At 36.2% G+C, this 13410-nt stretch overlaps 1 protein-coding gene across 3 annotated transcripts; it reads left to right on the top strand.

The window, feature by feature from the left end:
* On the top strand, nucleotides 1-11624 carry LOC116164304 (DNA mismatch repair protein Mlh3-like). Of its 3 annotated transcripts, none has more exons than XM_031478456.1 (11): nucleotides 1-179; nucleotides 4774-6877; nucleotides 6924-7322; nucleotides 7368-7454; nucleotides 8475-8603; nucleotides 8654-8773; nucleotides 8825-9046; nucleotides 10435-10713; nucleotides 10766-10962; nucleotides 11136-11268; nucleotides 11313-11624. In XM_031478456.1, the coding sequence occupies exons 1-11, from the start codon at nucleotides 90-92 to the stop codon at nucleotides 11525-11527; spliced, it is 3975 nt and encodes a 1324-aa protein (XP_031334316.1). In that variant the 5' UTR covers nucleotides 1-89; the 3' UTR covers nucleotides 11528-11624. The 3 variants fall into 3 exon arrangements, with proteins under 3 accessions (XP_031334316.1, XP_031334315.1, XP_031334317.1); XM_031478455.1 differs by having other exon boundaries at nucleotides 7368-7466; XM_031478457.1 differs by lacking the exon at nucleotides 11313-11624 and having other exon boundaries at nucleotides 7368-7466; nucleotides 11041-11173.
* Nucleotides 11625-13410: the final 1786 nt, after the last annotated feature.

The following is a 13410-nucleotide window of genomic DNA, read 5'->3' as shown; positions in this document are numbered from 1 at the left end:
CAATGCGTCTTCATAGGTGGTTTGCTTATTGTTATTACTGTATAACTTTAGTTTGTTTCTATGACAACTAAGTACCTACTTGTCTAAAAATGGACATCAAAAGTTTACCTCAAGATGTGAGAGATTACTTACGAAGCGGCGCAAATATACAAAGTATTGCTCAATGTATCACGGAATTGGTAAATATCCTTACTTTTGTAATCGGTAATTCTAAGTAGCAATGCATAGTAACGTACAGATGTTTATAATTAAATTCCATCCATGATTCAAACTGACGTTTGGCGTTGGCATTTGTAAAAAAACTTCAAAAATGTCAAGTTAGTACCTAACTATAGTTAGTAGGTACTAAGTAGATAGTGGCGGTAAGTACCTATATTGAACAAAAACTGTAAAGGATTTGGAAAACTCGGAAAGTTTGCAAAATAACACATTTTATGCATTATTAAGGATCAAAAGTGATCCAGTTTAAAAATACTGTAACGTGATTTATAACTTCGGGTTCGATTTATGTCAATATTTATTAAACAAAACTAAACACTACAAAAACTGTACAATTTATATCGACCATTTATATTACACACTTCGCAATTTATATCAGATTTTCGCGCTCAATGTTTCGTCCGTACTCGATCTCGTTCGATAGTAAAACTCACTGCGATGTTCGGTCCGCAACCATTTATACACGCAAGCAATGTAAGTCCAGAACACTCGCGTAATTACCGGATAAGTCTGGAATATTCCTATACAAATCCCACTATCGCGCGCGTAGAAAATTCCAGAGCGCCAAAGGCGACGTCATGTCTGGAGCGTTTCCGTTACAATACATTCAAATGGGGTCGGTTTTATCTTATTTTAGTGAGAACGGGAGATATTTAACAAACTTTTTAAATGGGTCACGATATTTGCCTATTTTTGCAAATTTTGAAATAAAATGAAGCTCTAGGTACCTATTTATTAAAGATCCTCTTTATTACTTTCAATTAACAATAGAGATGCAAACTACTAACATTTAATGTAAATTCGAAACTTAGGATAAGCTAATTAAAATTAAAAGATAGAAGGAAATGGTAGGTATAATTTGGGGGTACCAATTTTCCTTTTTACCACGGTTAGACACATATATTAGGATGCAAAAAAACCATAGGTAATTGCCATCTCAAAGTGGTAGTTAATAGAAATGGCGGCCAATATCCAAGATGGCGGATGTTGTTTTATAAAATCAACTATACCTATCTTTAGAACTATTGGTCCGACTTCATCATTTTCTTAAATGAAAGCTTTTGTGTGCGCTACAATATTGTCATAACTATACATTTCCGATAAAATCAACAATTAGTACCTACCTACCTATCTAATGCATGAATTGTAAACGAACGGAATTTTTTTTAACCCTTAACATTTAATGAAAACTAAATCAACCCCTTCGTTACTTTCAAAAGTTTCATATACACTAAAATCTGCTACTTCTTCCTTTTCTTCAGTGACTTTTCCACAAGTTGACAGTTTGCAGGCGCTTGTACACTTTAAGTTATTAGCATTAGATATAATGGTAGTTGTCAAACAATCAGCTTGGTAATTCTACGTGAGGTGATATGAAAGCCAAACTTAGGGTTATCTTTCATCTTTACGCTGCTTCCGGAATAGCATCTCTTTGATTTTGACGTAGGTACAATTTTCCAATGTATTTTTTTTGTTTTCACATAATTTATGTCAAATTATCTGGCACAATATACCAACACCTTTCCATCAATATTAACAAACTCTTTGCTGACGTTATGGCTAAAAGCCGTATTTCATCGTATTTATTGCAAGACAGTCAGTCTTGTCAGTTGTAAAGTTCTTGTTTAAGTTAAGCGGAAACGTGTTTCAAGTTTTACAAAGAAGTTAGTGGAAGTGCTGTGTTTATCGAGCAGGCGTCGCTTTATCTGAAAACTGTCTTTATGGTTTTCTCAGTGCTCGTTAAAGGGAGTTTTTTCACCATTAAAGAGCCAATTTTACATCTTTAATTACAACGAACCCAGTGCCGTCCAAACTGAGGTACAAGTTCAAATAAAGTAGAGAAGTGAAATTATAGAAACATAATCCGCACATACCAATTTCATCATCATTTGGTATTTGATCATGCCTCTTCAGCTACAATCATACAGGGTGGTGACTTGCGGAACGCATCATAGGGATTTCAATGTAAAATTCATAACATGCGATTATTGGCTCCCCAAATTATTTTAGAGCAAACATGTATTAAGGTTTTTGGTAGAAAAAATTTTTTTACGTCAATCAACCTTATTAGTTTTCAATTTTTTGCATAATAAAGACGGAAAATTGGAAAAATAAAACCCCCATCTTTTTCAATAATCTGTGATGCCATGGAATTTTATAATACAAAAACTACGCCAATATCCGTCATGCCATGGAATGTCTGCTATAAAACAAATCACATTCTATCAAAAAGTATTATATTTAGATCAGCGAATTCAACATAAAGAAAGACCTAATTACTAACAAGTTAAAAAGTAATCGTAAACGATTTACATTTTTAGCGCATTTCACAATAAAAAAAAATGCGCTATTGTGGCCACTTTGTCCGTCCGTCCGTCCGTCCGCTCGTTTTGAGACGCTACTAGTTTTTTTATCTTAAGAGCTATTGTTCTACTTTTTTCGCTATTTGGTTCGTTATGGTGTCGAGTCTTGCAACAAGGAAGGAATTTTTTCTGTACCGCTTACAAAAAAAAGTTATTGTAAAAAAAACAAAAAACCGTTTTTTACATGTTCCATAATTTTACACTTTTGCCGTTTATTAACGATCCTAGAGATCGTTTATAATTTTGCATTGCTGTCTGTCGTCTGTCTGTTGGTCTGTCCGTCTGTTCCTTTGTCTGTCTGTCCCTCTATCTGTCCGTGTGAACGATAACTTTGTTTAGAAATGTCCTATCGCTCTTACATCTCCGTTAGTTATGAACTGAATTGTATGAAATTCAATATGGGCATAGCTTTAGCCATATAATACGCAATGCCAAAAGTTGAGTCGAATCAATTCAAAATTCACAGTGCCCTTTTCGCATCTCAACCATTTATAAACCGAATTGCGAACTTTTTAAATTATAAAAGTATTTAAATGAAATTTTATACATAGCCACTTGGAATAAAAGCAAATTTCACGTCAGTTTCAAAATTTGGTTTTGCGCATGCGCAGTGCCAACTTTCTTATTTATGGAGAGATTTAAATGAAATTTGATACATAGCCACTTGGAGCAATAGAAAATCTAACGTTCGCTTCAAAATTTAGGTTTGCGCATGCGCAGTTCCAACTTTCTTATTTAGAAAAGCATTGAAATGAAATTCTTCTTATAAACTGAAATTGAAGTAGGATATCAAAATGGATTGCACATTATGCAACGCTATCTTTCATATTTGTGGCCGGATTTTTACAATTTTAACAAAAGTTGCATCTTACAAATAGGAAATGAATGCAAGTTGAAATGCACTTTATGTAAATCGCTTACGATTACTTTTTAACTTGTTTTTTTTTTAATTTTTGTGGAAATGCGCTAAAAACGGTTTCCTAATATAACAATTTACACTAAATGTTCGAATAAGTCACCATTAACTGCAACACAGTAACCATGAAGTCGATCATAAAATCCATTTCGAACTGCTGCTAATTGATAACTGGATATCTTTTTGTTTTAGAAAATTCCATGGCACGGCAGATAATTGAAAAAGATGCGGGTTTTATTTTTTCAATTTTCCGTCTTTATATGCAAAAAATTGAAAACTAATACGGTTGATATTGACGTAAAAAATTTTTCTCTACAAAAAAACCTTAGGTAATACATTTTTTGCTCTAAAGTAATTTGGGGAGCCAATAATCGCATGTTATGAATTTTACATTGAAATCCCTATGATGCGTTACGCAAGTCACCACCCTGTATGTGTAAATTCTCTCCGTTGAACATAACTCAAATTTGAAAATAAAACAATTGAAACTGCACGTCACAATACACAGAGGGTAGTCAGAAATTGAAGTGAAAGTTTTGTCTTGTGTCTGTGATGGATTTGTCCGTCCGTCTGTCTGTCTGTTCCTCGTCTAACTCGAGGACGAAAATAGTCAGCGATAACAAACCTTCGCCAATCGATTTTTACAAGTTCAAGGAACAGTGCTATTGAATATGAGCCGGATTAAAAGTTTGGTTGCCGAACGCGAGCTGAATGTCAAAAAATTCCCTTACTAAAAATCGTATACGATTCTTCGTATTTTGTTTTTCTGGTTCAACAACAAACCGCAATAGAACTTTAATAAAACGTACGCGCGAACAATTTTGTTTTCTGATGATGGCAGCTTTGCTATCGAAACATTTTAGTGTGGTTTCTTCGTGTTTTCATTTCAGTTATTTATGCTACTTTATGAAAGGATATCTGCTGGCTCGTTTGACCCATACCTACTGCTGCACTATCTTAAATAGTTTTAGCAGGGCTCAATGCTTCTGTGTTTAACAGTTTAATACTACGTTTTGATGTTTTACTGATGTTACCAAGGAAAACAACATTTTTTTCGTGCAGATTAAGTACACTGTTTTGATGAGAAAGATCATTTAGTATAATAATTAGGCACAGACCACCAATTATCAGCAATTATGGCTGGTGGACATGTTAATCTATAGGATGCTGAGCATCAATAAGTACCAATTTTCTTTTGATCAATGCCATTACAAAACCGTATTAAATAGGTACAATTTGTTGTGCAAAACATGTATACTGTTTTATTTGTATTAGGTGTTAAATAGTTTGGACGCAAAGGCCACTGCGATCGCCGTTCGTGTGAATCTTTTGACATTTCGAATTCAAGTTGTTGATAATGGTATCGGAGTCTCGCAACCAAACATGAGAGTTATTGGACTTCAGCATATGACTAGTAAATGTCGCTCCTTAGCAGATCTCAACAAAATTAAACAATACGGGTATCGCGGGGAAGCTTTAGCTAGTATTGCGAAAATGTCAAAAAATGTCAACATCACGTCACGACCCAAGGATACGGAAAATACGTACAGTAAAACATACGAAAATGGCAAATGGTCAAAAACAGAAAGCGTGAAGTTACGAGCCGCACAAGGGACGACGGTTACTGTGTCAGAATTTATGCATAATTTTCCTGTTCGACAAAAACGTGTTAATAAGAATTTTGACTTGGAGGAAACTAAAAAAAATATGGAAGCGTTAGCAATTATACATCCAAAGATCACTTTTAGTTTGAGAAATGATGGTACAGGGAATGTTATCTTACAGAGTAAACAGGCCAGTAGTGTCATTCAAGCAATTTTTAATTTTTATCCGGATATTCTAATCAACGAATTTGTGGAAATGAAGGTGTCGAAAGGTAAAATAAGTGTGGCGGGTTTGATCTACAAACAATCACATAGTAGCAGTAGGTTACAGTTCCTTTACGTAAACAAACGCCCGATCGTTTCCCAAAAAATACAAAAGTTATTAGGATCTCTGTTGCACAATATTTGTTTAAAAAATGAACATCCGGTTTACTGCTTGAATATCTCTTGCCCATGTACTATAGTCGATTTAACGCTCAGTCCACGCAAAACCATGGTGGAATTCAAGAACTGGGACATCATTTTGAAATGCCTTGAAAAAGGAATGCGCGCAACGTGGAAGGATAAGAACTTGATGACCACCAGTCAACATTCAGCAATCGTCAGCAAAAAAAGTGTTAGTTTAAACAGTAAATTTGGAGTTTCTGTACTGGAGGGAGTTGTCGTGGGGAAAAGGGTAAAACGTAACGATCCCGAATCAGAAATACCCCTCGCCCAATCAGATCCTTCAAAAGTTGTTGAAATAGATGATCACGGTAAGCAACAATTATCGTCAAATAAGCATTACCTAAGAATACAAGGTTCGAAGAAAACTCCAGCTGAAATACAACGTTACTGTCCCACAGTTACAGACTCAATGCACGACCAACAAAAAGGAAAGGGTCTTATATTGAATATGTTTTTAAAGTCCACGGTCGCATTTCCCGTTAATGAACCGGACAAAACAAACACCAATATAAAAGTAAATCACAACACAATGACCATGACCTTATATTCGATGAAAAATGTGATACAAAATTCCCACATTATTAGAACCAGCAAGAACAAGCAAATGGTTTCAAAATGTATGCAGACTACTATGATGCAACAGGAAGATGTGCAGTTTCAGTCTAATTACCATTTTCCAATAGTAAGAACCAATTTTACTAAGTGTGCCCAAAGAACGCATCGATCATACTTTGTTGATAACAATTTTGGAAACTGGGGACAAAAAGATATTCGATACGACGTCCTTAATTGTCAATACTCTCCGTATTTTAACAGAAACCCTGAATACTTCATAGATGACTCATTGTTGGGAAGACGTTCAGAAAATGCCCACATTACATATGATTACAATGCAACTGTGCAGCAAACATTTTGGGTTTCTCCACCGTCGTATTTTACGAGGGGTCTCACTCGTGATGAGCGAGTGAAGGGTATTATTTCTCCTTTCTTTAAAAATTCCCTTTTAATTCAAAATGAAGACCTAAATAAGAATTTACAAAATCCATTTTCAATAAGAAATGGAAAAATAAGTAAGATGAAGCGGAATTTACAGTTTTTTGGGAAACAAAAACCAAATAAGGCAAACAAAAAAGGAAAAAAACAGAAAATGCACATAACAATTCCTGTGAATCGACTAAGCCCTGCTTATGAAGATTACCAAGTACATATTAACCATCAAGAGCAACCAGAAACTTTCCTTCCCGAACCTATAGGAATGCAAAATATACCTTTTAAGTTATTCCCCGAGCAATCAAAGTCGCATAAAGCGAAACCCTTATTGCAACTGGGTAAGACAGGTACTTTCAAAAACATTCTTATAAGTATTTTTTTCAGGCCCTCCAATTGAGTTACATCCAAATCTTTTAAGCAATCACGAACTGCAGAAAATCAAAACGCACAAGAAAAGGGCATCCAAAAAAAAGGAGAGGAAACGACGAAAGTGTATCCCTCGTATTACTTCAACTGCTGTGAGTTGGATTTCGCATCACAATAAAAACCGCATCGAGAACACTTTTAACCGAAATTTGTGTAATAGTAACTTTGAGACAATAAATTCAAATATGCTTACTACCGCCCCCATTGGTTTTCGTAATGGGCCTGACATGTTTCCTGCATCTATTGTAATGCACAAGGATAAATCGGACGAAAATAATAGTTTTATGCAATGTTCCTTACCCGCTCATTCTTACCCCCTAGCCGCCGATAAAGTTGAAACAATTGAAAATGTTGAGGGTAGGTATAACGTTATGTTATTGAAAAATTCATAAGTACTTTCAGATAAAACTTGGATTTTTAATCAAAATGGGCCTGTGGACGAGGAGTGGACGTTGCACAATTTTAATTGGGAGGAGAATAAGTATATTAGTAAGCACACAGGTATCTATATGTATCTTCTTGCATTTAAATGAGGTTCAAATTCGTGACTCATTTCGACAATATAGCCAGGAAGTTTATTTATTTATCCGTCTCCGCCACAGATGAAAAATTCACCTCAACCCAGGTTCGAACACCCGACCTCCGGGTTTATAGTCCAACGCTCTACCGTTGAACCATAAAGCCTGTTGATCTTTTCGTCTTGACACGTTGCTCAGGTGAAAAATGGTATAGAATTTTCATTTAGGCTTCTCTTTGACTAAATATCTCTCATCTGGTATAACAACAATAATTCTAAAAAGTTAATAAAATTTTAGCTACATTACAATAAACTGTGATACAATAAAAAGCAAGAGAAAAAAATGTACCTACTTCTTTAATTACTGCAACTGAAGCAAGTCGCTGACCTCTAAGCGGATAAGTCATATTTCGGCAGATCGGCATTCGGGAAGATTCTTGCGTAGTGGTGTTGGATCCTGGGATATCTGCACTGTCTTACTAGATCTCGGCTGGATTAAGAGGGCGCAGGGGGTTGGAGGGGATGCGTCACCAACTATGTCATTGTGATTCCCCCTCCGAATTACCGAAACGGATTTTGATTTTTTTAAATATCTCGTTTATTTACTAAGACATGGGGGGTGGTAAGTTTTCAAATTGCCACCCTGTATATTCGATATTCTCCAATATTGGGCCTATAAGAAAAAAGAAAGCAGGTATTCTTCAACATCTAGCATACTATGGAAATTCTGAACAGATTCAAATTCTCCGAAAGAAAATACCCATGGAAGGTGCTAACGGGAATAGTCCATTTCCAACCGTTTAAACTAGAGAAAACGACAACGATATTTGACATTTTCACTTTTTCGGTGATATCTCAGTTATTTTCAAAAATCTCTCACCGTTACGACGATTCCAATGGTGAGCCATGAATTTGAACCACCCTGTGGATACGTCATTTATCCCACAGTTATGTTTGTCTATAAATAAAATTCGTCAATGTAATGTTTTTAGGAAATTCTAACTCCAGGCAATCGCCTGTGTTTCCCATTAGTAATTCTTACTACAGAACAGTAATGAAAGATGAACGGGAGACCAAAGAAGACAACAGTGGGAATCTGATTTACATAAATCAACAAGAGGGTAACTACATTCTCATAACTTCTATATTGCTTACAGCATAATTTTTTCAGGAAAAACTTCAATCTGTAATCCACAATGCAATGATGCTAACCCCGCTGTGATCTTAGAAAATGAATGGATGCAACAAGAAGACAGAGTGGGGAATAAGTTTTTTATAAACAAACGCACAGGTACATTAGAACGTTCTATAAGCCAGCTTTATTCATCAATTCATTTTCTAGGAATGACCTCAATTTTCAGTCCAAAAACTACAAATTCGTTTAAAGTAACGAAACGTATAGATTTCGTGCCAAAAGGTTCATCACCGGCATTGTTTAAAACTATCAAGTTTAATGGCTCCTTAACTCCTTGTTCGAAAAAAGAATTGCTGAAAGCCCTCATAAAATGCCATGAAGATGAGTTGGGGACAATTAAATGGAGCAATTATATTCAAGATGGGATAAGTAATTTAACATTCCAAACTGAAAATGATTGTTTCGGGGCCGTTCGCGGGTGTTCACAAACGGGCGATCAAAAAAGGATTGATGTCGAGTCGCTTTTAGAAGTTCAAACAAACAAAAATTTCAAAGGTGACCCGACATCAATTCTTTTTTGATCGCCGAGTATTTTCCAAATCATGGATCCGCATTCGACCTTCAAACAATTTTTTCTCACTTACATATTACTTTCTTAGTCACTTGCTTTTTTACCTTATAAACTCAACTCAAGATTTTTGAGAGGTTTAATTCTACTAACCATTGAAAAATGTCTACGACGCTATCTTCAATAGTTTTTTTTTTAATTATTACACTATGACGTTAGTTCAAATATACAACTAGGCAAATGACGACGAAAAGTGGCAAAACTACAACGCGAAGAACAAATGTTCGTAAATACCTTTATGGTGTATGCAGCAGGAGTTCTCAATGCTCTTTCGTGGATGCTTCAGTGGTAAAGGTTTGGTTCCGCCTCTGGGACTTGGATATGGGTTGAAACGTACGGACCAACCAAACTTCTGGGTGAGGATTTTTGTTGATTGCTTCTACGATGTGGAAAGTCATCTCAGCTCAGCTGTATTCTGCACGGACCGGTCACAGAATCCGCGCGTTGTTACCCATAGACAAGAAAAGGTTGCAACACCCCCATTGGTACCGAGGCACGTGGCGCAGTGGATGCGCTCACTGATGCTATTCGGAAGGTTGTGGGTTCGAATCCCGCTGCCGACTGCTCTGTCTGGGGTTTTGTCAGGGGGTTTTCCTCAGACATACGTAGCTTCGCATAATGCTAGCATTATGTTGAAATCTACGAGGCGAATGCTGGAGCAGTACTCTCCCCCTCAGCACCCTAACTCCGTTCCTTCCGTTCCCATCCCTAACTGTACCCATCCTAACAATCCCGTTCTCTGGCTGAAGAGGGCCAGGAAGCCCTGAGCAGCCCGCCTCCGGTATCCCTGTAGTCAGGGGTGCCGGAGGAATGAAACACGTTGGCCTTTTTCCTTTTTTTTCCTTTTTTTCCCCCATTGGTTATAGTGCCAGACGCCACTGGGTCGACCCCAATATACGTAGCACCAGCAGACGGCTGAGACTGGCCGGCTGAACTCAACTTCTCTAACGCCAAGAGTAGGCAGATCCACGTCAATTACTATAAGTTTGATTTGTATAAAGTAGTCGTGGGTTTTTTATTTTAATATTCCTAAAGAAATCGACCCGTGAAAATTACTTCTAGCATTTATGCTATCAAATAAAATAAATGATTTGATTAATTGCCCATTCCATAAATTGTGTTCGTTCAATTAACTGTTTTAGTTTAGATTGATTTAATTTGTTTGATCCATGTTCCTACTTCCTTGCAGGTGTCAGTCAATTTTTTACTGACTTATATGAAGAAAAAAGTAAACAAGTGGTTAATGCAATTCAGAATGTGTCAGTTGCGGCGTTTCCAAGAGCAATGATAAAAACATTCAATAACTTACAGCCCCAATCTTTTGCAAAAGATCTATTTTTGGATCTTGATATTATCGGACAATTGGATAAAAAATTTATAGTAACGTTTTGTCAGTCAACGCAATTGGTTATTCTTTTCGATCAACATGCAGTTAGTGAGAGAATTCGATTGGAGAATTTACTTAAAGGTAAGTTACAGTAACAACAAAACATATGCAAATGAATATTATTGTGTTATAGATTATAAAGAAAATGAGCGGTTTAGGTCCACCAAGTGCAACATTATTGCTGTGGATGTATTTTCTGGTCAAGACTTAATTGTTTTAGATAATTTCAAAAAATACTTTGAGACTCTAGGTTTTTTGTACAAGATCCAGCATAAAACACTGGAAATTACACATATGCCCTTGTGTATATGGTCCCAATTAAAAAAAAATGTAAGTCCAAATTTTAAGATTAAGATGTATTAGGTACACGACTGGGAGGAGTAGGAAAGAGTAACTTTCCAAATATAGCATAGTCTCTGCTGTACGAGTCTTCGACAGTAGAGTACTCAACCCTTCGTCTGCCTGTATATGCAGCATTGTTGAAAAAATACTCAAAATTGTAGGATGAACGTAACTTGAGAAGGCTAATTATTTCGTTGATTAATGAGCAAATTGATGGCATCTTATCTACACGTGGTATAAGTCTCAAAAAGCCCACAGTCATTCAAAACGTTATCAACATGGAAGCATGTCGAGGTTGTACGAAAATTGGTGTTATTTAAGTTAATGCGTAATTTTAGGCGCAATCAAATTTGGAAAACCATTATCAATACAGGAGAGTGAAACACTGATAAAGGAGTTATCAATGTGCCAACTCCCATTTCAGTGTGCACACGGACGACCTACTTTATCACCTATTATTGATCTACAACATAATAATACTCTGCGAGATTATGCGCTTAAGCCTAATTTGAAAATTTTGAAAAGTTATCAGTTTGTTAAATGTAATTTTTAGTACTATAGTGTAATCCATTCTATCCACTTATGTATTGTTTATTATCTAATCAATGTTATACAATTTATTTGTAATTAATAAACAATTTAGAGTCTTACGCCACCATAGTGTAATAATATACCTATTATAATATACAGGGTGGTGCCTAGCGCCACGCAGCATAGGGATTTAAATGGTAATTTCTTTATAGTCAATTACTAGCTCCCCTAATTATTTTAGAGCAAAAGTCTAAATACGTTTTTTTAGAGAAAAAATACTGCATAATTAATACTATTGAGACGGGGCTACATGGTATCGGCGACATCTGAGCGCCATCCCAGCGCGTGGTGAGCTAACCTAGAGATTTTTCAGGTTTTTGCTATCTTCTTCTACAGTTTTGGTCCGATTGTTTTCAAATGTGTGTCGTCGGAAAAATCTTGTAAACGCGCACAACTTGCGTGACGGAATTTTGCTTTTTTCCTAAGGTCGAAATTAACCACCTTTTGCAAGGCGCGCGTTTTCGAGGGGTAGTCGACTTCGGGGCTCCAAAAGATATCTTCCGCTGCGAATTTTGTCACGCGGTTTAAAGTTTCTTAAATCTCGAGTCGCGGTCTCTCTTTCTCGTGCCTCCAATAGAAACCGGAGCTATAAGAAGTGCCCCAAAAATGGAGTACTATTCTGTGTTTTTAGCGAAATCTACCAAAATGCGAATTGCGGGTTAACGGGGCGTCGGAAATGGGTACCGACAATGGGAATTGGGCAAGATACTACCCAAATCTGTGATACTACTACCGAAATGGATACTCTAATATGCTTGAAAGAATTACGCAATTTTCACAATTCGGTATATGTTTGAATTTCAGAACCTTTTTGTTCCTGTGAGTAAAGATTAGTGTTTGTAATAATTACGATTGCAAAATATTACATAATTAGAATACATTTATTTTAATTAAACACTAAAATAAAGCAGATAATTACAGTTACGTTGAACCTAAAAAGAAAACCTAAACTATCTAAACAATTCTAATTTTTTTAAATACTTTAGCATTTCAGTCCCCGGGTTAAATTCAACTTCGAAAATAAATTGTCATTAATTCTCCCGAAAAATGACTTAAATGATTTAATTATTATAAAGGAATATTGTCTTTTACCTTATGAATGAAGTCTCTTGATTCAGCGGGAGTTTGTTGAACTCGAACGATGTCGAACCTTGGAATTTTTTCTGCGACTCGCAAATTGTCGGCGTCGTAGATGCCCACGTCCTGGTTGTTTTGAACTCTGCAACCCTTCTCTGCAGTCAGTCTCCTCGGATAAATGGATTCAAGTAATAACTTGATTTTTTCTATTTAGATCGATATGGAAACAAACGCTAGCAATTAAAATTCGAAAGCGATGAACAAAAAGTGTGCTTCGGCCGTTGGTCCTTTCATAGTAAGTAGTTCGTGAACACTTTTAAAATTGCGCGTTACTGTGATCTCACTTTTAGGAAACTTTCCACTCAGATATATATGCAGGTAAATGGTGATGCAATTTCTTCCGCGCTGAGCGATACTATTAGCTGAAACTCTCGCTTTAGTTTACACTTTGATTGGGTACTATTGCCCTAAACGGCAATATAGTTTTAGGCGCCTTTTAAATATTTCGCAATGTTATAAATGGTGCACGTTAAACACTTGCTTTTAGCACAGATTTAAATATTCTATTTTTAAATCTGTGCTTTTACAATGCGAGCTTCACGAGTGTAATCGCACTCATTCAAAATTTTCCGTCCTTCTTTCTGCGGCCAAATTACTTACATTCCCTGTATACCTACTATAAATTTATGGCCGCTGTTGACAGGAACAATCTTATCATGCCTGTGCTACTGGATTGCTCCAGGGCCTTTGATAGAATTAATCATAACG

The sequence above is a fragment of the Photinus pyralis genome, unplaced genomic scaffold, assembly GCF_008802855.1.
Source record: "Photinus pyralis isolate 1611_PpyrPB1 unplaced genomic scaffold, Ppyr1.3 Ppyr1.4_LG2, whole genome shotgun sequence".
NCBI lineage: Eukaryota > Metazoa > Arthropoda > Insecta > Coleoptera > Lampyridae > Photinus > Photinus pyralis.
Note: the sequence above shows the minus strand (reverse complement) of the source record. Positions and strands in the feature narration are given on the sequence as shown.

Bases quoted from the DNA above. Each gene is read 5' to 3' on its own strand.
- LOC116164304 (XM_031478455.1), top strand. From the start codon at position 90: ATGGACATCAAAAGTTTACCTCAAGATGTGAGAGATTACTTACGAAGC. The intron at 8,774-8,824 runs GTACATTAGAAC...TTCATTTTCTAG, and splicing joins TTTTATAAACAAACGCACAG to GAATGACCTCAATTTTCAGT. The intron at 10,963-11,135 runs GTAAGTCCAAAT...TCAAAATTGTAG, and splicing joins GGTCCCAATTAAAAAAAAAT to GATGAACGTAACTTGAGAAG.